The sequence below is a fragment of the Hesperophylax consimilis genome, chromosome 24 (assembly GCF_061612785.1).
Source record: "Hesperophylax consimilis isolate HC1 chromosome 24, BYU_Hcon_1.0, whole genome shotgun sequence".
Taxonomy (NCBI): Eukaryota; Metazoa; Arthropoda; class Insecta; order Trichoptera; family Limnephilidae; genus Hesperophylax; species Hesperophylax consimilis.
Genome location: NC_142859.1, coordinates 25872666 through 25897367, shown reverse-complemented (window position 1 = coordinate 25897367; position 24702 = coordinate 25872666). Strand labels below are relative to the sequence as shown.

General features: G+C 34.1%; 1 protein-coding gene across 2 annotated transcripts in view; it reads right to left on the bottom strand.

Moving 5' to 3' along the window:
* LOC149412131 (uncharacterized) overlaps window positions 1-24702 on the bottom strand; it is a 66842-nt gene that overhangs the window by 21493 nt on the left and 20647 nt on the right. The window contains exons 3-4 of one of the 2 annotated variants that reach the window (XM_089646262.1): window positions 5237-5305; window positions 1353-1442 (exon numbers count right to left, since the gene is read on the bottom strand). The exons of the other annotated variant lie outside the window; for it this stretch is intronic. Of the exons in view, the coding sequence (XP_089502388.1) occupies window positions 1353-1442; window positions 5237-5305 (159 nt within the window). The remainder of the gene's footprint in view (window positions 1-1352; window positions 1443-5236; window positions 5306-24702) is intronic. 2 annotated transcript variants of the gene reach the window in all.

Below are 24702 nucleotides of genomic sequence, written 5' to 3'. Positions count from 1 at the left end.
TGGGTGTTTATGAGTGTTGCAGTAAGTGGTTTCTTTTAGGAAGGTGTTGAAGATGTAAGGTGCTAGGAAGGATTCGTGATTTTTGGCAAAGGTTGAATTAATTTTTGGCAGTTGATTCTGTGATTTTGCTCTTTTTTATATTAACTCCACACAGGAGGCCCTGAAGAAAATAATTTCCCTTGGGGCCTATGTCATCTTTGGGGATGCTGTGTGGAGGGTCTTTTTGTGGAGAGGAAGGAGCGAACATGGGTCTTGAAGAGTCCCATGTTGTAGGAGGGAGGAAACACAGAGGCCGGCAGTTCGTTCCACAGCCGAGCTGTTGAACTTAAGAACGAATCGTAGAAGCGACCCGTTCTCATGTGACAAATGTCAACCGTGTAAAAATGTTGGGCGCGCGTTTGGCGTGTATCCCGACTACGCACCGGTGCCGAAGGGATCAATGACGCTAGTTCCTCAGAGCATCTTCCATTGTGATACCGATAGAACAAGGACAGCATACCTACCTGACGCCTGTGCTCTAAAGATTGCAGTCCGCTTGTTAAGATGGGGGAATCTATCAAACGGACCGCCTGTTTTTGCACAGAGTCAAGGGTTTTTTTCAGGTATTTAGGGGCTCCGGACCAGAGATGGCTGCTAAATTCGACAGTAGGGCGCACTTGCGATTTGTCAGGGTCAGCAGTTGTGTATTATTAAAGTATCTGCGGGCCCTGTACAGTACGCCCAGCTTCTGAGAGGCCAACTTTACTCTGGCTTCGATGGAGCCCCCGTACCTGAGCTGGTCACTTATAGTTATACCAAGCATATCAATGGAAGGCCTGTTCGGAAGGTTGCTTCCGTTGAAGGAGACTAGATTATCATTTGGATCCCTTTTAGACGTAATTAGACAGGATTGGGTCTTTGAAACATTAAATTCGACGAGATTATTTTTACCCCAGGAGGAAATACTCTCGAGATAACCGTCCATTCTCTGCTTCAAAGCCCTCCGAGCCGTTGGAGTTTGTGTGCCCTTTAGGGGCTTGTTAATATTATAGTATGGTGCTTAAATATAAAATCTTTTGACGAGTTACTTTGATTTCTTTACCTTTTTTAATTTCCTATTAAATTGCTGTTTTTTTTTTGTAAAGATTATCCATGTATTTTAATAAATTATTTCATTGTTGAATAATTGCATATTCTTGTTTGTAAACATTTAAAACGGAATTCTAAAAATAAAACTTAAAACTCATAAAAATTATAAAATGTTTTGATTTTCTTTTGGGATGCTCTATTTTTTTAAGGAAATATTTTTAATTCTCGTATTTCTCAGCTTAGCAAGAGCTCTTTCATGATTTCATTTGAAGTACTTTTCTTACCCCTAAGATAAGCGGAGTGTCCAGGGTAAAAACGCCACAAGCAGTAAATGAGGGAGGTCTGTTCAATAAGGTGACGGATAATTGAAGCAACTGAAACAAACAAGAACACCAGAAATAATATTATGTTACGAATGCATTGTCAAAATGAGGAGAAGGCATCGCTCATGCGGCACTTAAGCGGCGTGGGATAGCAGCAGATCAGGGGGTGTAGCACAGTCAACCTCATGTCAAAACAATATTGACTTTATTCGTCATATGTGGTTATTTGGCATCGTTATGCGATACATGCAAGCACAGTGAGCAATTATTGAAACAAAAGTATTCCGACAGTCGGTGGCAAATGACAAATTGGCTGACACTGAGCTTCGATTAACTGTCAATATACACATCTTTTGAAAGAATAACTTTCGATATGGAAAAGTATATTTTTTTTTTTTTTTTTTTTTTTTTTATTTAGTTACTATATTACATTTTTTTAAACATTTTTATAAGAATTATATATATTGTTGATATTGTCTTATTAATGAACGGAGGCAGACTAACGAAGCGAATTGAAACACACCGTGTACACTATCGATTGAATCCGTTCGAGTTTGAAAAAAGTGAATTCAGAAAGTTGTTCAAAATATCACGAGTTTCAGCTGAAGACCTCATTGAACAAGTAACTAATTCTCTTTTTAGTGTGATAAATTAAAAAGTACAAAAAGTGAGTATATTTCTTTTCGACATCGGAAATTTATTCGATGCGTTCATGTAAGTCGTTTGACGTTTAGGAATTTCGATCCAGACACCCGCCAGTATTGCTACCGTAGGGTAATTTACACGTAAGGCTAAAAATCGACGACAGTAAAGCTTATCGATCTGATATTGCTTTGTTATCGATTTTACTGTTATAGACCCCCCTACTGTAATTCCTTAGCCGGATACAATGAGGTAAAGCAATAAAATCGAAGGGCAGAGATAAGAAAATTTTAGTACCAATTACCACTAGGTACTACAGCATTCTGATGGGCCGTTCTACCACAACAAACAAAATACAGCCAAGCTGTTAAACCAAGAACGAGTGATAGCCAGGGTAGCTAGTACGTTTGATCGATAAAGATTTTATCTATAGGTACCTAGTTATTGTTGTCAAGCATGACTGCAGATCGCCAACGAACAAAAAACAAACAACCAAGGGCATATTCCAGACTGGAATAAACTCTCAGTATCGCCCTATTGTAAGACCACCATACAGAATTGAAACGTTGCTTGAAATGGCTTTAGTCGTGTTCGGTGACTAGTTCTGCATAACCAGGAACTTTCCTAAATTTCTCTTCATCTTCTAAAATACTCTCTCTAAAATAGTTGCGTTACATTCCAGAGTGGAAGATGGGAAGGCTGACAGAGATATTGAAAGAAGAGTAAATGCAGGTAACTCCATTAATGGAGGACTGAACGCAGTTGGCGCTAACAAAAAATTGTCCAAAGAAGCGAAGTTAGCAGTCCACAATGGAGTGCTGGTACCTACCCTGATGTATGGAAGTGAGGCATGGAACTGGCAAAGAAAGGATGAAAGTAGATTGAATGCTGTTGAAATGAGATCCCTGAGGCGTATGTGTGGTAAAACCATGTATGATCGTGTGAGGAATGTGGATATCCGCAAAGAGTGCAAGGCTGATGTAAGCGTAATGAGTAAGATCAAGAAAGGGACGCTTAGATGGTTTGGGCATGTAGAGCGAATGAGCGAAGAAAGGAGTGTAAGGAGAATATACCATGCAAATGTGAATGGTAGCAGAAGTCGGGGACGCCCGAGGAAGACATGGCACGACCAAGTGAATCAGATACTTGAGTCGGGCCATGTCAAGAGTCAGAACAATAGAAGAGTATGTATGAGACGATGTATGAATGTGAATGAGGCAAGGAGTGTGTGCCAAGACCGAGTTGTTTGGCGGTCCGTCCTCTCTGCCTACCCCTGCGGGGAAACGGCGTGATGGTTAGTTAGTTAGTTAGTTTTAGAATTGAAAAGTTGCTTGATATGGCTTTAGTCGTGCTCAATGACCAAATCTGAATAACCATGGACTTCCCTAACTTCCTCTTCCTCATCTACTTCCCCTTCCCACTACCTTCAGCCTCACAACATATCCCAATTGGTTATTTATTTATTTTTATTTATTTAACGCCCAGAGGGCTTTTACATGTAGGTGGTACAATTTTAGTGACAAACAGTTTTGAAACGTGAGAAAGAAATAATAAAAATTAAATTACATTAAAAAATTATATATGCAAGAAACAAAATTAAAAATTACAAGAACAGAAAATTTGAAAATACAGCGATTTGACTGGTTTACAAAAATATAACTTCCATTTAGGAATAGTGTTGAAATAAGTCTTTTACGTGATCCACAAAATTCGCAAAGTTAATATTAAATATATCGTAATGCCGGCCGTAGTATCTCTCGCTGCAGACAGTTGGGAGAGGTTGAGACTCCGGAGCGGTATTCACATAAAAACAAAAATAAATATAATACTGTTATTCAACTGTAAGAATGTGGTATATTTTATGATATCTATTAATGACGGCCTCCGTGGTCGAGGCTCTCGACTAGACTAAATGTTAATAGACTAATTGTTTGTTTTATTTCACAAATCATTTGTTTAATAATTTACCCAAATTATTTGTTTTGAAAAATAAATAGTGTATTTGCGTCACTTTTCAGAGTGATCCACTCTCACATGACAAATATTCGCATGGTATGTCTGGGGAGAAGTCTTCTGGAGCCAGTGAGACGATGGCATCTCCAACTGTGGTATGACGAAGGTCGCATGGAGCAGAAGTAGATGGAGGAGAGGAAAGTGGGGAAGAACCTGATTATTCTGATCCTGTCACCAAATACGTCTTAAGCCATTTCAATTAATGTTTCAATTCTGAATGGCAGTCTTACACCAGGGCAATACTGAGAGTTTCTACTACTCTGGAACTTGCCGCAGACATTTATACTATATGTATAATATTATTTTCAATTATTTAATTGAAACAACACAAATTCAATTACAAAATGTAGTTGCCCAAGTCGGGACTTAAACCCGCGACCTCTGGGTTGATAGTCGGGAGCCTTAATTCTCAATCGCGGAGGCCGTCTTATTTCGACTTTGTAGAGATATTACATAAGTATTTCTCCAGCCTCCCTGACTTCTTCTATATATTACATAAGTATTTCTCCAGCCTCCCTGACTTCTTCTATATATTACATAAGTATTTCTCCAGCCTTCCTGACATCTTCTATATATTACATAAGTATTTCACCAGCCTCCCTGACTTCTTCTATATATTACATAAGTATTTCTCCAGCCTCCCTGACTTCTTTTATTAACACTCGTGACACTAATAAGAACAAATTCCAAACAAAGCGAAATCGGTCGAGTAGTTTTTGAGTCTATAGGGCACACACATACGAACATTGAATTTTGTTTAAAGAGTATTTTATAAATTAAATTAAATTTATACTAAAATGCATACGAACTCGGAGTAAATATTTGGTTTTAACATCAAATTACAATTTAATGTGGTCCTTATGGATATAAACATTTGATTTTATAAATATCAATCAGTTTTATTATGTCTTCTTCTAACCATTAAAGTTTAACTAAATAAAGGACCAACTAAATATAATAATAGATGCCTGAGTCGGTTCTTGTGAACAAAAAACAATGCGAACCACAATCAACGCCGTCCCAATATGAGATGCAAACTGCTTTGTGTTTTTCGAAAGGCTGACAGGAAAGCTATTCGCCGAAACCGGTTAAGATTCAGTCCCTACTCGCTGGCAGCTCGGCTCGCGTATGTATACCGAACATTAGGTAACCCAAAAATCAATCATCATAACGGAAATAACTAGTCTTACCATCTGTTTAGTTTTGTTATCCAATTCTCTTGTGCTCAATCTGCTCACTAAGGAAGCCGTTTCTTTAGCCTGTGGAAAGAGGAAAAATATTTTACAAATAATGCATGCTCAATCAGTAGGTACATAAATCTAAAATACCGCAATTTTGGCCTATCCAGAAGCGCTGCACCAAATTAATCGGCCATATGCGAATAATAATGATGTTTTATTTTCGGAAAGTGGGCTTGTGTAATCCCACAGATTCCATAGAGAGAATAAATATTCATATATATTCTTGTAATTATTTTTTCATACAAAACAAAAAGTGAAAGATTAAGCATTAAGAGACAGTAATAAAACAAGTAAGAAATATAACTGTAATGGTTGCACCAGTTGCTCAGTTTTCCCCAAGGGTCGTAAATCTGGGAGCTTTGTGTCAAACAAGAGTTAATGAATTACTGTTTCATTTGAGGAGAAGGTTGGATGGTTACAATTTCTTTCAGATTTGTCTCTCTTTTTACGTTGCACGAGTCTTTACAATGGACAATAACATTTTATTTGAATAATTTCAATCCGATCCCGATTTTCAAGGCCCCCTTTTGGTTTATCCATCTGGGACTAATTAAAAGGTGGTTAATTTCGAATATATAAGGCTGGCCGCATACATACGTTTTCCGTATTCGATTTCCGAATTCGTTTTCCGTATTCGGAATTCCATGAGACTAGCGCAAACGTTCGTTTTTCTTCATTCGGAATGTATAAACGTCAGTACCAGTGTTGCCAACAAGGGAGATATATCGCCATTTAGGCTACTCAGAGCGAGAATCGGCGCCGAAAAAAATCTAAAAGGCGACTGGTCGCCAATTAAGCTACTTAAAAAACACGAAATTTTTATTTTCACGTAAAAACATCAATTTTAAACATGTCCCACCTAACAGCAAATTCGGCTACTTTACGCTACCTTATGTATGAGAAACGGCGATATTAGGTCAAGATCCGTTGGCAACACTGAATTACTGAACGGAAATTTCCGAACGTTTGCGTCGACACAAACAAAATTTATGCAAGAGCTGCGTTCCACATGACGTCATTAGGTTTTTTTCCATTCGGTTTCTCCGAACGCGCCGGCTCGCATTCGGAACGTGCGTAAGGAATTTGTTCCGTTCGGAACTAAAACGAACGTGTGCGGCAGTTAATTTATTTTCTACTAATTCCGTGCATTCGGATGTCCGAATACGGAAAACGAATACGGAAAACGTATGTATGCGGCCAGCCTTAAAGGCGCTATTTTGGTACATCTACATCCCCGTACGGTTGCATCCGTCCCTTAGGAAATTGTAATAATTTTTGACAATTTTATCTAGATGTCACGTACAGTTGTCGGATTTCATGTTTCTGGATCCCTCGTAGATTTATCTCCAGTACACACATACTCTTGGAGGCGCCGCGTCAAAAAAAAAATTTTAAACTATTGTCAACTGATTGCTGCAGCTGTTTCTCTATTCAGCAAAATTTTGATTGCATATCTTGTAATCACTATATGTCTGATTATTACCTGATTTTTGGGGTATTTTTATTTTGTTTATCTACTAATTATATAATTATTATTACATAATTAGTAGATAAACAAAATACTTATTGAAAACTTACTGATTTAAAATACTGCAAATTTGTGGAAAATCTGGTCAAATTTTAACGAACAAATTGACAGGTTTGTTGAACGAATTGTTCATAAAAATTCTGATATTTTCCACATTTCGTCTTTATATTTTTCAGGATAAGTTCAGCTGCGTGAATACGTTGCCAGATATATTCTGAATGTACTGATAGTTTGTTAGGAAATGGCGTGCCACAAATTTTTTTAAAAGGATTTTAATAAATCATCCATACTTATTTTTCTCCATGTGTTGTGTTATGTATTACGTATTGTACTTATTTATGAAAATTAGTTATTGGGCTGTAACCTAATTATTAAATTGTTCAATGAATATAATTTAACCAACCCGTTAATGTTAAATAAAATTCAATAAAAATATTATTACAATAAAATAGGATATAAATTGCATTTATAAAATCCCTGTAATAATCGGCACAGAGGGTGGCAATTAAAGAAATGTATTCGAAGTAGAGAAGTGCAAAAAACAAAACACAATATTATAATCTTCAAACACACATATTATATTACCTGGCTGTAACACTCTTCACATGCTTTTACCCCCTCTTTCAGCACAAACGAAGAACTAATATACTGGGTCAAATAAATGGCAACCACCCAATTTTCTAAACTGTGAAGTACTGAATTCATAATCAAAATATTGATGCCGGTTGACAAAGCATCAAAGACAGATGAAACTGCACATACAAAACCATAAGAAATCACAGCGAGATTTCTAACCCCGTAAGCTATGTCAATGTTGTCGGCGCAATCGCAAATCCTGTCATGAATACGCATCAAAATTTTCAATCTTGTTGAATAGTCTTGCGTTTGCAAATACATGTAATAAAGAGGTTCATTTTGTAATGCATGTTCGCGGCGAGCTTTGGCAATAAATGATGGTTCTGAATTACCCACATCATGTCTCGTCAGCATGTTTAATAAGAGCTTGTTTAAACACTTTAAATTTTCAGTCAAAACAGATACATATGACGTGAATATTATGAGAGTTGTGCAGCTTCTGACAATCGGTACAAATACAACAATGCCATAGCACATAAAGTGATGGAATTGTGTGTACCGGAAACAAGACCCACACGTAAAAAAATAGCTGCGCTACTTGTAAAAGCAAAAACACTCCCGAATTGCGGATTTGTTTCATTGTAATGTTTGAGAAATCATTTTTTTCACATGCTTCTGCAAATATCTCATCAAGTTCGGCCAAAATTTCCATGGTCCTAGCGTCCGCGTGTCTCGACGCAATTGCGGAGAAAGACGTAATAATCACCATACCAAGTCCCAGAGAAAAGTTGATAAGAGCACTGAATTCCTGCATTTTTTTTAATGTCGAATTTACCGTCTGGAATCCATTTTCAAAAAATAATAATTTTATTGAAAAATACGTGTAGGACAATACACTAACAATTGCCACAACAGTTGAAGGAATGTTTGGAACCACTCTGGAATTTCCAGGCTTGACGGTGAAATTAAAAGGCATGACGCCAACGCAAAGACCCAAAATCCTTGCAGGGAATAAAGCAAAGTCACGAGTGCCAAATACTTTCTTGATACGATCAAGCGCAAAATATTTGCGATTGAGAAGGTTTGTTTTATGTTTTCGAACATTAGACATACTGGTCGATTTGTAATAAATAAATAGACCTCCTATTCGTAGTTATCCCTTATATTATTTGTTTCTATAAATTGACGATCAAGTGAATTAAACAAATATATCTCGCCACTTAAATATAAAATCGTTTTAGCAATAGCCGGTGCTGTGAGTGCACGTTTAACCCTAGACAAACTACATTCACGAGTCTTCAAGTTTTGTTATTTATTTCGGTACAGTACCTTTGAATACAGAATAAAACATGTTTTATAACAAAAAGGATTAAAAAACATGTATACAGTGAAAATAACACTACAATTATGCACCAAAATATTAGGTCAATTAATAAAAACTTTAATGAACTCCAGATACAGCTTAACCACCTTAATATAGACTTCGATATAATTATTCTCACGGAATGTTGGTTGTCAAACATTTATACTCCAAAATTAATAAATCACTACTCTTCCTTCAATTCGACAAAACATGATAGCCAGAACGATGGAGTCGTCGTATACACAAAAAATGATCTTAACCCCATTGTAACGGAAATAGACATTACTGGCGCGAACTGTTTGCAAATAAAATACAATAATGACACTTGCATTCTAGCAATTTACCGCTCTCCTTCGAATCGTAATATCACACCATTTCTAAACAGTCTTAATAGCATATTATCCAATCTTTCCCATACTAAAAATTTGATAATTATGGGAGATTTAAATATCAACATACTCCCAAATAATCCACATCACCAATGTCACGACTACCTGAACATGTTAGAATTCCATGGATTAATTAGTACCATCAATACACCAACAAGAATAGTCAATGAATCAAGTTCATGTATTGATCACATAATGGTCAAAACTAATAAACAAAACAAAAGCATCGTTTAAAATTCAACTATTACAGATCATTACACAACAATCTTCACTTTGCAATCCGACACCACACAAAATAGACGAGATCAGTCTCTTATATACAATAATATTAACTTTGAAAATTTAAAAACCTCAATTAAAAATAAATCTTGGCAAGAGCTTTTCCAAATAAAAAACTCAGATGATGCATGGAGATATTTTGTTGACTTTTTGAAAAATGAATTAAGTAATAATACCACAACTTTGTCAAAAAAAATTCCAAACAAAATTAATCCCTTGAAATCATGGATAAGTCATTCAATCATCAACTGCATTCGCAGAAGAAATGCACTTCACAAAAAAGTGAAAGACAATCCTTACGACGTAATCTCATTAAACATCTATAAAAGATACAGAAATACGTGCGGGGAAGTCATTAGAAAGGCAAAAGAAATCTACTATGGAGACAAAATCAAAGGAAGCAATAACGATCCCAAAAAAATATGGCAAATTCTAAGAGAAGCCACAAATACTCAAAATGCCAAAGACAAACAGGACATACAAAAACTCTCCATTGATGGAAAAATTATTGACACATCAAAAAATCCTAAGGTCGTTGCGGATTACATCAATAATTTCTTTATTAATATTGGTTCAAATCTTGCTTCTCGTCTACCAAATTATGGGAATGTTCAACCTACTGAAACAGGACTTCAATACTCCAACAGAAGACTCAATTTCCAAACGGTGTCAGAAGAAGAGATTCTAAAAATTATCAATTCCCTAAAAATCACTTCTTCAGCCGGGGTTGATGGCATAACAACCAAGATCTTGAAAACGCTGTCTACGGAAATTGCATTGCCCCTAGAACATTTAATAAACCTTAGTATCACTCAGGGCCACTTCCCCTCAAATCTTAAACAAGGTATCGTTATTCCTATACTTAAAACAGGAAACAAGACTGATATAAATATTACCGACCAATAACCCTACTAACAAGCCTATCAAAAGTATTTGAAAAAGTCATCAACTCACAGCTGGTAAGATTCCTCGTGAGCCATAAACTGATCTCAGAAAATCAATACGGGTTTCAAGAAAACAAGAGCACCTCGGACGCTATTGCCGCTGTCACAGATTTCATTGTAAAACACCTTGATAAAAGGAAAAAATGTATTTCAATCTTCTTAGATCTTTCCAAAGCCTTTGATACAATATCACACAATAAATTAATAAACAAACTTGAACAAATCGGTATTACGGGAAACGAACTTAACTTTTTTAAAAGTTACCTTAATGAGCGCAAGCAACAAGTTAAAATAAATAACATACTTAGCAACACTTGTTCATCTAACTACGGTATACCACAAGGTAGTATATTAGGTCCGTCTTTGTTCTTGTTGTATATTAACGACTTATGCAACATTAATATTCAGGGGAAAATCGTTAGTTTTGCCGATGACACCGTCTTACTGCTTGAAGCTGACACTTGGCTAGCTGTCTACAAAAAAGCTGAAACGGACATAAGCATGGTAAAAAAATGGTTGGATATAAACACGCTCACACTGAACACAGAGAAAACTAAATATGTCACACCTAGTATTAATATTACTGGTCAACCTCCTGATGATGCCTACATCAGAATACACTCGTGTTTGAATTCCGATGAATGCTGTCAGTGCCCCTACATTGAGCGCTCTACTCAGATGAAGTACCTCGGCCTCACCATTGATCCATATCTCAAATGGAACCTTCATACCCAAATAATTGCAAACAAAATTAGAAAAACCATGCACTTTTTTAGAATCATACGAAACTTTCTCGGCTTTCAAGACCTGAAAATGATTTATTTTGCAGTCTGCCAATCTATTATTGAGTATGGTATCATAGCATGGGGAGGCGGCACTTCATCTGCACTAGACCCAATCATAAAGGCTCAGAAAACAATTTTAAAAATAATTCTAAGGCTACCTATAATTACAGACTCGAATCTAATTTTTAATATTATGAATGTATTCGATGTTCGGCAGCTATATGCAAAAACCATTCTTACTCATCTATACTCAAATATAAATAATTACTACATAAAAAGTTCAAATACACGATGTACTCGAAGCAATAACAAAATCTTATTACAAATTCCGAAAACACATACTACGTTTGGTCAACGAAATTTTAAATACTTTGCGACAAGACTCTACAACATTCTTCCAGACAGCATAAAACAATGTGATTCACAAAAAAATTTCCAAGATAATGTAAAAATTTGGATTAAAAATAAGAATAGGGCCTTTACCGGTGCATTCACCCAAATTTGCAGTTATTGAAGTCACCACATTACCACCACATTATTGAGCGAATACTTCTTAATACAAGTATAGGTATGTTCAATGGTATTAGGAACTAACACAAATAATTCTGCCTCAACACAGGCTAGCCTAGTGAGGCGGTATTTGAGAAACCACAACTGTGCTTTTATTTTCTATTTACCTTCAAAATATTATTTTTGTATTAATAGTTCTTCATTTTGTTTAAATTTATAACCTTAAATATAAAAGTTACAAATTAATGTACACCATAATATGTATATATAGTTGTAATGTGTAAACTTTCTTAAATAAAGATATTATTATTATTATTATTATTATTATTATTATTATTATATAAACATACTTATACGACAAATAAATTTTTCATTTAAAAATTGCAATCGGGCTACAGGACACAGAATGTTAACTACATGTTAATAACTAGCGCAGAACTGTGTAAAATCGCGGGACAGTCAGAATTCTCGACAAATCAGTTTCAATTTAAAAAATGACAATTAAAATAATTTTGAACTACTTTGTCGTTTATCTGAATTCTCCACACAACCAGTTCTAATTTTGCAAATGACACTTGAATTCAGAACAAATTGAAACAGAACTACGCAAGATGCACAGACAACTGAAATTACTATTTTTGATGATATAGGTAGTTAAACCGGCACATCTCTTTTTCCTATTCGCAAACGCAAGTGAGGCTGTCCGCTGGAGATAAAAAATCGAGACCGAAATGACGATTTTTTCAGTACAAGAGTCAAAATAACATGAATGTGTAGGATTGTTAAAGAAAGGATTTTGAAGCTGTTCCAATAATAGATCATCTAGAGATGTATAACATAATGGGTCTTCGGTTCTAAATCATATTTGTGTCCATCACTTCTGACTATCTGTGATTTTTCACGGGTCTTGTTCGAGGAACGAACAAGGGTTGGGATAGCCGTATTTTAAAGGGCTATTCCACACAGATAAAGCATAGATAACGCCTATGGCTTATGGCAGGCGAATGCGATAACACAATTTGTAAGGTTAATTCACAGTCAGCTTACCGGGTGGCGAACGAAGTCTGCATCTCGAGAATCATCTGTCAGCACTGGAACGGTGATCGTTGTACGGTAGCACTCGTTATGTTGAATTGGATTGCGATAATTGCGTTAAAATACGTTTAAGGGATTATTCCGATAAATAACCGGCGATAGTACACACATTGGTTTTGACAAGATGAACGTTTCGATGCGATTGTACGGCTCACGGCCCTCCGTGATTATGGTTGAAGTGTGTGATTTCAAACTGTACAGTTCAAAATCTGACCGTACTATTGGTCAGTACACGGCCTGTCAAAAGCAAATCGGCGTGACGGAAAAGGTCTAGTCATGAAAAATACTTATTTGGGTTATCTTTCCGTCTTATCTCTGGTTCAATGATCTCTAGAGCTCGAATTAACTATGAATATAAGTGTCTATTTCGAAATCTGAACTGAAGAATCTGAAAAATCAATGAAGAACCTACCTGCAATATAATATTGTAAAATAACTTTTTTATTGGAATTATAACACCCATCATTTTTTAAATGTTTAAGGTATTAAGAATAAGCAAGATGCTAAATCAATACAGCAATAAGGGAAGGATTGGTTATTTAGGGTTAATGTTTGAATCTTGAGTTTTCTATAAATATGGAGCACGTGTTTAGTACCAATAAACATTATAACCCTTTAACACATTCGCAGTTAAAATTAATGATAAACATCAATTTATCAGGAGAGATAAAATACCTTATTTTATTTTTACAAAAAATAAAATAAAAAGCATGGTGAATTAAATATAATTCACCATGACCGGTCGGTGGTAGTAGATTTTCAAATATTGTCAGGTTATTCGTAATCCGGGAATGTTTGTTTTTCTTTCTTATAAAAAAAAAAACAAAATTATATGCTTCCTGTATGATAATTTTTTCGGGTTAGGGACTATTTCTGTTGAACAAAATTTTCAATTTTTCAACCATGAAACTGTGGCCAATTGTCAGTTAACTGTAAAATAACCTAAACGAAAGCGAGATTTATGAGGGGGAAATGTAAAAACTTTAAAAAGTTCACTATGCCGACTTCTTCAAATGTGTTTATGTCCGTGACTCAATAATAGTCAACGATTACTCGCCTAGTTTTTTCTCGGATCATTACTTAATTTCAACTAATGTAATAATTGAATAAAACGATGTACTGACTCAGCTAAAAAAAATGGATCAAAGCAAGAGCGGAGGTCCTGTCTACTATTTACATTGTCATCATTTTTTCTTATTCGTTTTTTTTCTTATTCGAAGTATGATACAGTTAAAAGTGACCGAGGGGAATAAGGTCCCATTAGCTCAGTTGGTAGAGCACTGTCCCGGAAAGACAAGGGTCCTGGGTTCGTGTCCCAGAGGTGACCGTTTCCTTTTCTGATTTTTCTGTTTCAGATTTTCGTTTAGAAATCACTAATATTGTCTTCAATATTTAAAATGGTTTCATTTCAGGAAAATCTACAATTTTTTAATTTACCAAAATTATATACCTGAATTCATGTCTAAGAAGTTACTAAGGAATTGGTAGACTTAATATGATTTGGAAGAATATTAAACATAAGTGGTGCCTGATATAAATAATTTCTTTGACCAAAAGAAGTTCTAGTATGTACCGCCACAAAGTTCAATGTAGAGCTAATTCTAGTTGTCCGCATTTGTTGTGTTCTTTCAGCAAATTTAATATTGATAAAAAATCGACAAAGTATTTGAGTGATATATAGCTGTTTTATGCACATAACATTACATTCCTTATAAAGTAGGTTGGATGGATAACAAAACAGCAGTTTATGTATTTTGTATTTTAAGATATTGCAAATGAAAAACGTTATCACTAGTACTTAAGGCAATTCAATTCCTAAAACGGCAACGTTGATTCGTGCACCAGTGATAAAGTGACTTTTTCATTATCTAAGTCTTGTACACGAGAGTAATGTATAAACGAATATAGAAAAATATAATTATCGCTTGTCAGTAATTACAGAGCCGGCACTGCAATCATTGCCTTTTATCTAAAAGAATGAACTTCAACAATCAGGGATGAAGTACTCCAACCACTTCTCAACCTTATGAACAGATGTATTCTTCACTGCAACGCTTAAAATGTGTTATTTTATACCAATCTTTAAAACCGACAATAAAGCAGATATAATTAAGTATGGACCAATAACAATATTTAATAATCTTTCAAAAATATTAGAGAAAGTTATTTAGAAACAGCTAACTCAATATCTCGAAACAAACTTCATACTTTAGTAAAATCAATACGGCTTGAATTCCAATGCAATAGCCTCTGTTGTAAATAGTATAAAACATAGTCTCGATAACGGTAATAAGTGTATCGGCATATTTTTAGATCTATCTAAGGCTTTCGATACAATTGATCACACATATCTTATAGAAAAGCTCAAAAAGATTGAAATCTCAGCACGTGAACTGAATATTTTTAAAAGCTTTATATCAGAGAGATCACAATTAGTCGGGATTCAAAATGTAAAAAATCCAATAAAGTGTTCAACAAGGCAGTGTCTTAGGCCCAAATGATTCCTGATATATAAATTAACTATGTTATCTAAATTGTCACGATTCAGTCATTAGTTTCGCAGATGACACAGTGCTTCTCTTCCATGGAAAGTCGTGGGAGACAGTTTTAAAAAAAGCTGAAAAATTAATGAATAGGGTAAAACAATGGCTTGATTCAAATTCACTAACCTCAAATGACACAAAAACTAAATATATTAAATTTAAAATCAAAATAAACAGACAGATAACCTCAATAAAAACCTAAACATAAAAATTGTTTAAACGCGAACCAAGAAGATCCTTTCAACTGCCCAAAATTGAATGAAATACAAATGATAAAGAACCCTGAATAACTATCGATCAAAATCTAATTTGGAACTCCAAATTGAAAATATAAGCAACAAATTTAAAAAACTAACCTATCTTTACAAAACATTTTAGATAAAGAACAAACTAATTAAAATGTATTACGCTTAGGCCAATCTCATCTACAATATGGTCTTATCGGATGTGGAAGTTAATGCGATTCCATTCTAAAACCAGTCATCACAGCACAAAAGGCAATTTTAAAAATTATACCTTTAATTCCCTGAATGTCTCTGAGACAATTATGATCAAAATATATTTTAACTTATGCATTCAGGAACCAGGATAACTTTGCACACATAAACACGAGTCGATTCACAAGATCCTCATTGTAACATACATTTCACCAACCTACAACTAAAACGACTTTTGGGCAAAATAATTTGAAATATTTCTCTAGAAAACTATTTAATATCTTCCCTCTTGCAATAAAAACCATTAAAAAAATAACTGTCTTTAAAAGAAGTATTAAGACATGGATTATGGATACGGGAAGGAAGAATATAGATAAAATGTTGCAACCTAACAATGATTAACGTTGTATTATGTTTTTCTTCTGATGTTTTATCACTATACATTTTTCTTGTATAATGTTATGTTTTCCTTCTATTATTTCGCTTTATAATTTACCTCTTGCATATTTTGAACGTTTACAAAAATTACTTTAAAAAAAATTAACGTACCTACCAAATTTACAATTTATAATTCACACAAATTACCATATACAATGTGACCTTAGAACGGGGTACCCCAGTAAGGTCACAATCTTTTCTTTTCAAAAAATGTAAAAAAAAACCATTTTCACGCGTTATGTTGATAAAACTCTTAATTTCAAATGTTTGCAAACCGAGTCTACGTCAAGTATAGAGCGGTTACTTAGTACTTTTCAAGAGAATTACGCCGCTATAAGAACGATTATAATAAAAAAGATCTTATAATTAAAAGTCGCCATCGAAAAATATTACACACCCCCCACCGGGACAATATTTAGAAATTAAAATGTTGGTTAACTGTTTGAAACAGCACCATATAAAAGATCAAGTATCAAAATTTACATGTCAGGTTTGTAACAAAAAAACGTCATTTAATATTGCATATTACTGTCGCACCATCGGGCAATAACGAACATTATATTTCGGGTTCAACCCTGGTGGCAATAATAGCTCCGGGCGGTTCTACAATTATGTTTGGGACAGTTCAGCAATATATCAAATATATTAAGACACGTGCTGTCATTGACAGTGGGAGCCAAGTCTCTTTGATTTATTTATTTATAAGTACATGTTACACGATTAATACATTTATTTAGAGGAGATACATTACAGCAACATACTAGGCAGCTGCCTGTTTCATGGTGTCCAATGGAGGAATGGTTAGTTTGAATTTAAGTCTAGTGTAAACATATTTTAATATATTATAATAAAACAAATAAAAAACTTTATTCCACTTAATTTTATTTTGACCGTAACCGGTTTCAGCTCGTCAAAGCCATCTTCAGACACGGCTTTGACGAGCTGAAACCGGTTACGGTCAAAATAAAATTAAGTGGAATAAAGTTTTTTATTTGTTTTATTATAATATATTATAATGGAATTCCACCACGAATTATCGGTCTCAAAAATAGAAATATTAAACATATTTTGGTAGAATTATAAAAAAAAAATGAAAATTGGTAAAAAAATGTTTTCAATAGCTCACAAAAATTGCCTATAAAATAAACACAAATATATAAAGTAGTTCACATATGTATATACTATACATACATACACATGCACACGCAAATATATAAAAATACATATATGCATATACATACATGCACACAACATACGTATATTTACATACATGTATCTTATTCCTCACACATGTAAACAATATATACACCTCTATCTGAATACAAAAAGCACCAAGAAGCAGTTACCGACACTATCACACTCACTCATCAAGAAATCCCCAAGCGCCTTCCTGAACCTGTCGTAATTGGCAATTGACTTTATTTCTATTGGTAAATTGTTGAAGATTTTAGGAGCAAGAAAATTAAATTGTGACTGAGCCATTGAGATTCAGTCATAATTTGGTGGAATAGAATAGTTGGATTGGTTGGAATATCTTGTGTTATAGGTTGATTCAAAAAAAAATTCTTTCGTATTTTTGAATTTGTAGTAGGAGGACTAGTGTTTGTTGTATAATTGAGTACTTTGAAGTCCTTAAATAAGTTCTTCATGGGGTGAATGTAGTGTACTTTGTAGATTGTCCGCATAATCAATTTTTTATATTAATGTTTTTCTATTACACCTTTTGTAGATTCTTATCATAGTCTAGCGTAATAGAGATTTTTAATTAAAGTTACACAGTTTACAGACTAATGTGAACAACAATTTCAATATTTTTATTCTCACAACATTAATGTGGGGAAAATAGACTTCAAAATAACCCCACAGAATATGAAATCTATTGTCACAATTATTTTATCAGTAAATCGGTTTAACCGGTAATAAATCATTTTAAATTGGGAGGAGGTAAAATAGAATCATATAAATAAGTCGTTTAAACGTGGCTAAAACCACAGTTTGAAAATGGCCTTAAAAGCCAAAACAGCTGTAACAATAACAAAAACCAAAAAGTACTTGCAGAACTTAATAATTATATTATTGAATTTGATTTTAATTAAATTTACAAAAAAAAATTATGTTTCATGTTACCTATATTTTTATATGCATTTTTAAATCTTCTATTCTATGTAATCTGTATATTCTTATATATTATGTAAACTCTTTTTGGTTTTAAATTACCTTAAAACCAAACAAATACATTTCAAGAAAAACACAAAACAATTTAAATAAATATATTTATAAATTCATTAAAATTGACGGATCGTCCTTCAGAGAGCTGAGCCACTCAAATGCAGTCGCGAGATTTAAGCTTAGAGCTTTTTTATGCGTTAAAGCTTTGAGCTTTATACAATGAAGTCACATATTTGGCACCATTCGAATACAGTTTTATTTATTTAAAAATTTTAAAATTAGTTTTTAGAAATACCATTTAGTCAATGACAATTTTCTTATTTTTAAGGTTAATTTTAAGCCTTTTTTATTTCCGACTTTATGTCCGGGTTAAAGCTTCCCCACAGGAAAAACTAAACCCTTCCACACACTTTTCCACAAATGATCATATAGTCAATTCACATTATACAAGTGCATTATATAAGCATAATAAATACAAAACAACACAAGAACAACACGTCAACCCACCAGAGATCAAATGGCAAAATAATTCACCGACTCCAGATGTTTCATATCAGAGGGTTCGGCTCGGTAGAACTCCTAACTGGACCTATAAATCCTACTGATCCCTCAATATATTATATACTGATCCCTCAATATATAATATATTATATTATACTACATGTATTCAGAATGACCGACTTTTACATATTTATACAGGGTGCGCCAGAGAAACTTACTTATTTGAAAGTTCAATAAAAACAAAAGCACTGTAGTTATTGTTGTAATTCTTTTTTTATTCGAAAATGCAATGTACCAAGTTTTTTTTCATACTGTCTTAAAAATTACATCTTTTAAATGGCGACCCTCATCGCGCATACACTGGTTAAGTCGTTTTTTGAAGTTTTCGTCCACTCTTCTCAGCATATCAATCGGAATATTGGCAATAGCATCAGGAATGTTGTTCTTCAGGTGATCTATGGTTCGTGGTCGATCGACATAAACAAGAGATTTCAAATAACCCCATAAAAAAAATCACATGGAGTCAAATCCGGAGAGCGCGCCGGCCATGGGAGATCGTCTTGGAGAGAGATGAGGCGGTTGGGGAAATGTTGTCGCAGCAAATTCATGCCCGCTGCTCTCTAGACCACAGCATAATGGCAACTGACGAGAATGGGAAACAAACTTGGGGACGTCCTCCTCCAGATGCGCCCCCTCCCGCCCCTCTACCTGCCCAACTCAACGGTCGGGAATTTTTTCAAATAAGTAAGTTTCTCTGGCGCACCCTGTATATAAATTTTTTGATAGATCTAATACGCCTAAATTTTTAAATTTGGAATTAACAATTAATTAAATTAATTAATCGAATTAATTCATTAACATATTTATTGTAAGTATAATTTTAACTAGCCAATTATTTACTATACAAAAATGCATTTGAAATTGTTCTAATAATACAAAATAAGTTTTTTCCGAAGTAAAATATTGCTGTATCATCTGTGTAGAAGATTTCGCTAGCTAAATGTAGTTTAAGTTGGAATAAGAGTGGCCCCAGTATTGACCCTTGAGTGATTCCAAAGTTTATGCCCTCGGGTCGACTGTTTTTTTAGTCTTAAGATGAGCACATAAGGACATTGCCTTTTACTAAAATAGAAGATTTTTATTTTTTATTTAGTGCAAATGTATGAATAAAGTTTTTATATTTCAAGTAGTATATAAAACAAGTTACGTGGTTTGTCGCTATACCATACCTGTGGAACTTACAATTTGCTTAAACAATTGCTTTGACTATTATTTTTTTTTTGTTACATAGTGTTTTTAAAATTAATGCTTGGATGATTTTTAGATAATTATATAATCTAAAATTTATAGATTAACTTTAAATGTTTATTCTGGGTAAGGCAGACTTATAATGACTTGATGTTCAAATATTTGTGGGGATTATTATAAGGTGGCTTTGAGGTGAACCAAACGGACGTTAAAAGGAAAATATCATATGCGAAATCTTTAAAGCGCTCTAGTGAAAAATATGCATTTTGCAGATATGCCGGTTTGATTTCACAGCGACGATGTGTAGGTTTTATATATTGGCGGCTAGTTCCAGAGTGATAGATACTTTCAGTAACGGTGAATGACCACCGGGTACTTCCCGACCTTCATCTTCACATCTACTTCCCCCCACTACCTTCAGCATCATAACATAACCAGCCTGTAACTCTGATTGGGAATGCCGTAGCCTCACTGGGCTCCAGACAATAAGGAAGTTGAGTAAAAAATATTTTGACTTATAAAAAATATGTTCATGTAGATCAAAAAATATCGATTCTAAATATATAAATATATTTCTATATTATTATTCTTAGAATTAGTTAAACGTTCTTGAAAAAGCATTCAATAGCAATAGACTGTATACGCTCCACGATTGGTCGAAAGAATTCTGACGTCACATGTGTCGTGATTGTACGTACAACAGATCACCTATGGTGCATCTCTTTCTATTACATGAGAGATGGTCGGTTTAGATGAGAGAGGTGTATAGGCCAAAGGTTTATTTGGGTTTGTCAAATATATGTACGTATTTGTTGTTATTATTATATGAAATGGATTTCTAAAGATACATATTCGTATAGTGCTTTATAATAATATGTTGTTTATTGCATAACTTAGAAGTTTTTATTATTATACATGTCACATAGCATGTGATACACTTCAGGCCGCCGGCCGCCCAGAAAAGTCAAACAGTGAACTGGGCTGTAAACCGTTATTTTACTATTGGTCTTTACTTTTCTGCGCGGTGGTCCTGAATTCGCGCGGGGAACGTCAACAAGTAGCGACGGCAATACGGTACAAGTACCGTACCGGGCGAGAAAAGCAAATATTCTAACTTAAAATATTAATTTAACTATGAAATCTTAATCAATTTTCTTTTTTTTTTAATAACATCAATTCTAATAGACGGTTAACATTGGTAAAAAAATTACTGGAATTCCTTGTTGAAGAATTACAAATTTTTCGATACAAAATGCTTATGCGATGTGGTTTTCACAGTTCAAATGACGTCACACCACACCCCGCCTCTTACCGCTCGGATTCCGCTCGTTTTGGCGGGCTTAATAAAATTTAAACTTTGAGAATTAATTTAATTATGAAAACAAACTTTAAAAAAAAAAAAAAAAATACCAGTATTTAAGTTTGAATGCGAACATTGATAAAAAAAAAATTAAAAAAATGGACTCAACTTATTGGGAGCAGTTGGAATTCTTGAGCAGTATTAAGAATTTTTTTCAGAAAGGTTACAATCTCATTGTAGTTAATTTTTGGGTTATTTGCAGTGTTGCACTTCTTCCGTCTATAGCCAACCTTTCGGACAACAGAGCCCGTCCTGAGCCAAACAGTGTCTGGCGCGAGTAATAATTTAGCGCCTTTGTCAAAACTATTAGATGCCTAAGTAGCTGATCACCATAGTCAATAATATTTGGATGATTTCTGTTTTCTTGTAGCACAGTTTTTGTGAAAAATAATCTCAAGGGCAACCTGTTAGGACTGTTAGGTGTCGGGTATTTTCAGTGCCTTTGCAGTTTGGCGCCCGCAGCGGTCTGCTACAATTCAGCTAACGTAAGGCCGGCCCTGAGTGTCCATCATCAGGGCCGATTCAACCACCGATAAATTCGTCTTTAATGTGAGAGGTCACGAGTCGTAAGGTCATAACAAACTCTACGTGGAAGGACTACAATAAGGAAAATGAAATAAAATTGTTAAATACAAACTTCATATTAGCAACAAAATCTGTTTAGTGTCATAATTTATTTAATAAATTTAACATAATGAGAGTAGTTATAAAACATGTAGCATAATAATAACTTTGAACACTATATTTAGATAAAATACTATCTTATTCAAAATAATACATAAAATTAGTACAGTATTTTAGTCACTAACAATCTCAATACATTCGTCTCCACCACCGTAGGAAAAAAAAAGAAATTCTTTCAATAATATGGACACCCGTAATAATTATTGAAATAAACTAGGTTTGGATAGTTTCTGTTAGTACAAAAGAATATTAGAACACTGTCTTGATGTCTGTTTGTTAAATCGTGTTGTAGCTTAAATCAGCTTTTTATTTATTTATTCAGTGATAATACATCAAAAATAACAGCAATAATATTAATAACCAGTGAGTTTAAAAAGAAACTCATTTCGGGAAAGACAACATTAATAAAATAAAAGGAACTTTGTTTAACATAAGAAAACGAGTTTAACAGGGAGTTCAATGAACAGTGATTTCAAAACAGACTAGGCAAACTTAACACAGTTAAATGGAAAATATTTCATAAATACATTAAAAGAAATAAACACAGTTAAAGTTCGAGAGTTCCAAAGAAAGAATATGTCACTTATTAATAAAACTGCTGAGGAAATAGCTTTTGTCAATGTTTTTGTTCGTTACTGGAAGTTTTAGGTTAAAGTAATGCGTTGTATTGTAAGGAGTTAATTCCAAATTTAGTCATGTAAGTAGATGACGTTAAGTGTATTTTATTTTGTGCTGGTGTATGTCGGAATTAAAGACTGGTTTAGTGTTGGTATGTGAGAAGTGTTGAATTATTTGTAGAATGGCAGTTGTGGTGTTATATTTTGGCAAAATCGTAAAAAGAAGTATTTGTGTCTGTGAGTATATCTTTAATATGTGTATCCCATGGTAGATGATGTATATTCCTTACAGCTTTATTATGGATGTTTGTTCTTTGGTAATGGTGCCCTACTACTAACTAGATAACTCTGGTGAGAGTGGATCATAGCCAGAGATGTGCAAAATGGGTACCCACAACCATTTGAAATGAAAAATGGAAAATGGTTTTTAGAAAAGCATTTCAAATGCAAAATGCAAAATACCTATTTTCAAAATGTATTGAAAATGCAAAATGGTTTCTCAGGTCAAACAATTAAAATAATTTTAGAATTTTTAAACATTTTTGTCATTTAATAATGGACATCAATGTAGGACAAACATATTACATGATGGTAAATCAAAAAATGCCACGACTACGGATTATGAAGCACAAAAAATTTGCGCGGGACAAATGTTGCCAACGTAAAAACATAGAAACTGCTATCTAACATTTAATATTATAGCGTCATGGCCCCATGTTCAGTATTTGAATCAGTATTTTTTGTAATGGTATCACTCAATTGCCAGGGCTTCTACCTGGGAGCAACTTGACAAATGTAAATTATCTCTCATAGCGAGGTTGAGGACCGACTGATATTTGGGGCTTATGAAAAAAAGATGAGTGGAGATAGTAGGAAGAATGTTGCAAAAAAGCATTTAAAATGGAAAATGCATTGAGAAAAGCATTTAAAATGAAAAATGGTTTTTAGAAAAGCATTTAAAATGCAAAATGGAAAATACCCATTCTGCATTTCCATTTGAAATGGATTTATTTGAAATAAAGTACATCTCTGATCATAGCATAATATGTGGCACGCAGTTGAGATGTGAAGAGCACACCTTGAAGTCGATAGAGTACACCGGTTATCGAGGAAATTTTGGATTTTACATTCTATTGTAAAATTGCCATTGTAAAAGGTTTAGACGCAAGTTTAGGAGTGGTGAACATTAAAATAAAAAGTAACAAATTCTGTAAGTAAAAATCAGGAATACGTATAATAAATAGGCCCGCGACCCCCATACCGTAAGACAGTGGTCGTAACCACCGAGGTACGAAGGTCATCAACATAAATTCCAAAATAAAAATGTTTTTGATTATATCTACCTGTTTTATTTACCGTTTCTGTCAGATATTAGGTAATTATCCAGTTAGTAATAAATTGGTCGAATACCGAATAATAAACAGATATCTATTGCATCTCTATAATTTACACGAATATTGATTACGATAAAATCCTTCTTATCGATGAAAAATAAAAAATATATCTTTTCAAGAATGGAGACCTGTATCCGCCTCGCATCTGTATCTCAAAGATGCCAGTTGGCCCTAAGTCATCGCCCGAATTTTGAACGCTCTATACTATAGTACATACGTACCTCAATGCATAGTACATTGTTTTAAAAACTAAATTATAATAAACTTACATTACAGCGCCCTTGAGGTGATTTTGCACAAAAACGGCGATATACAAGTCATCCAATTATTATTATTATTATTATTACAAATATATTTTATTTCATTTGGACCCATCGTAAATAAAATAATACATTTCAAATTACCTCTAAGAACCCCGTTAGGCGGCGTTAGCTACAAACTTTCTGACAGTTAAAATTGCTGGTAGGCAATCAACCAACGGAAAAGCCATTTCTCCTTATGTAGGATGCAAATAACGGAAAACCACACACTCTTTGCTTCATCCTTACTGTTCTG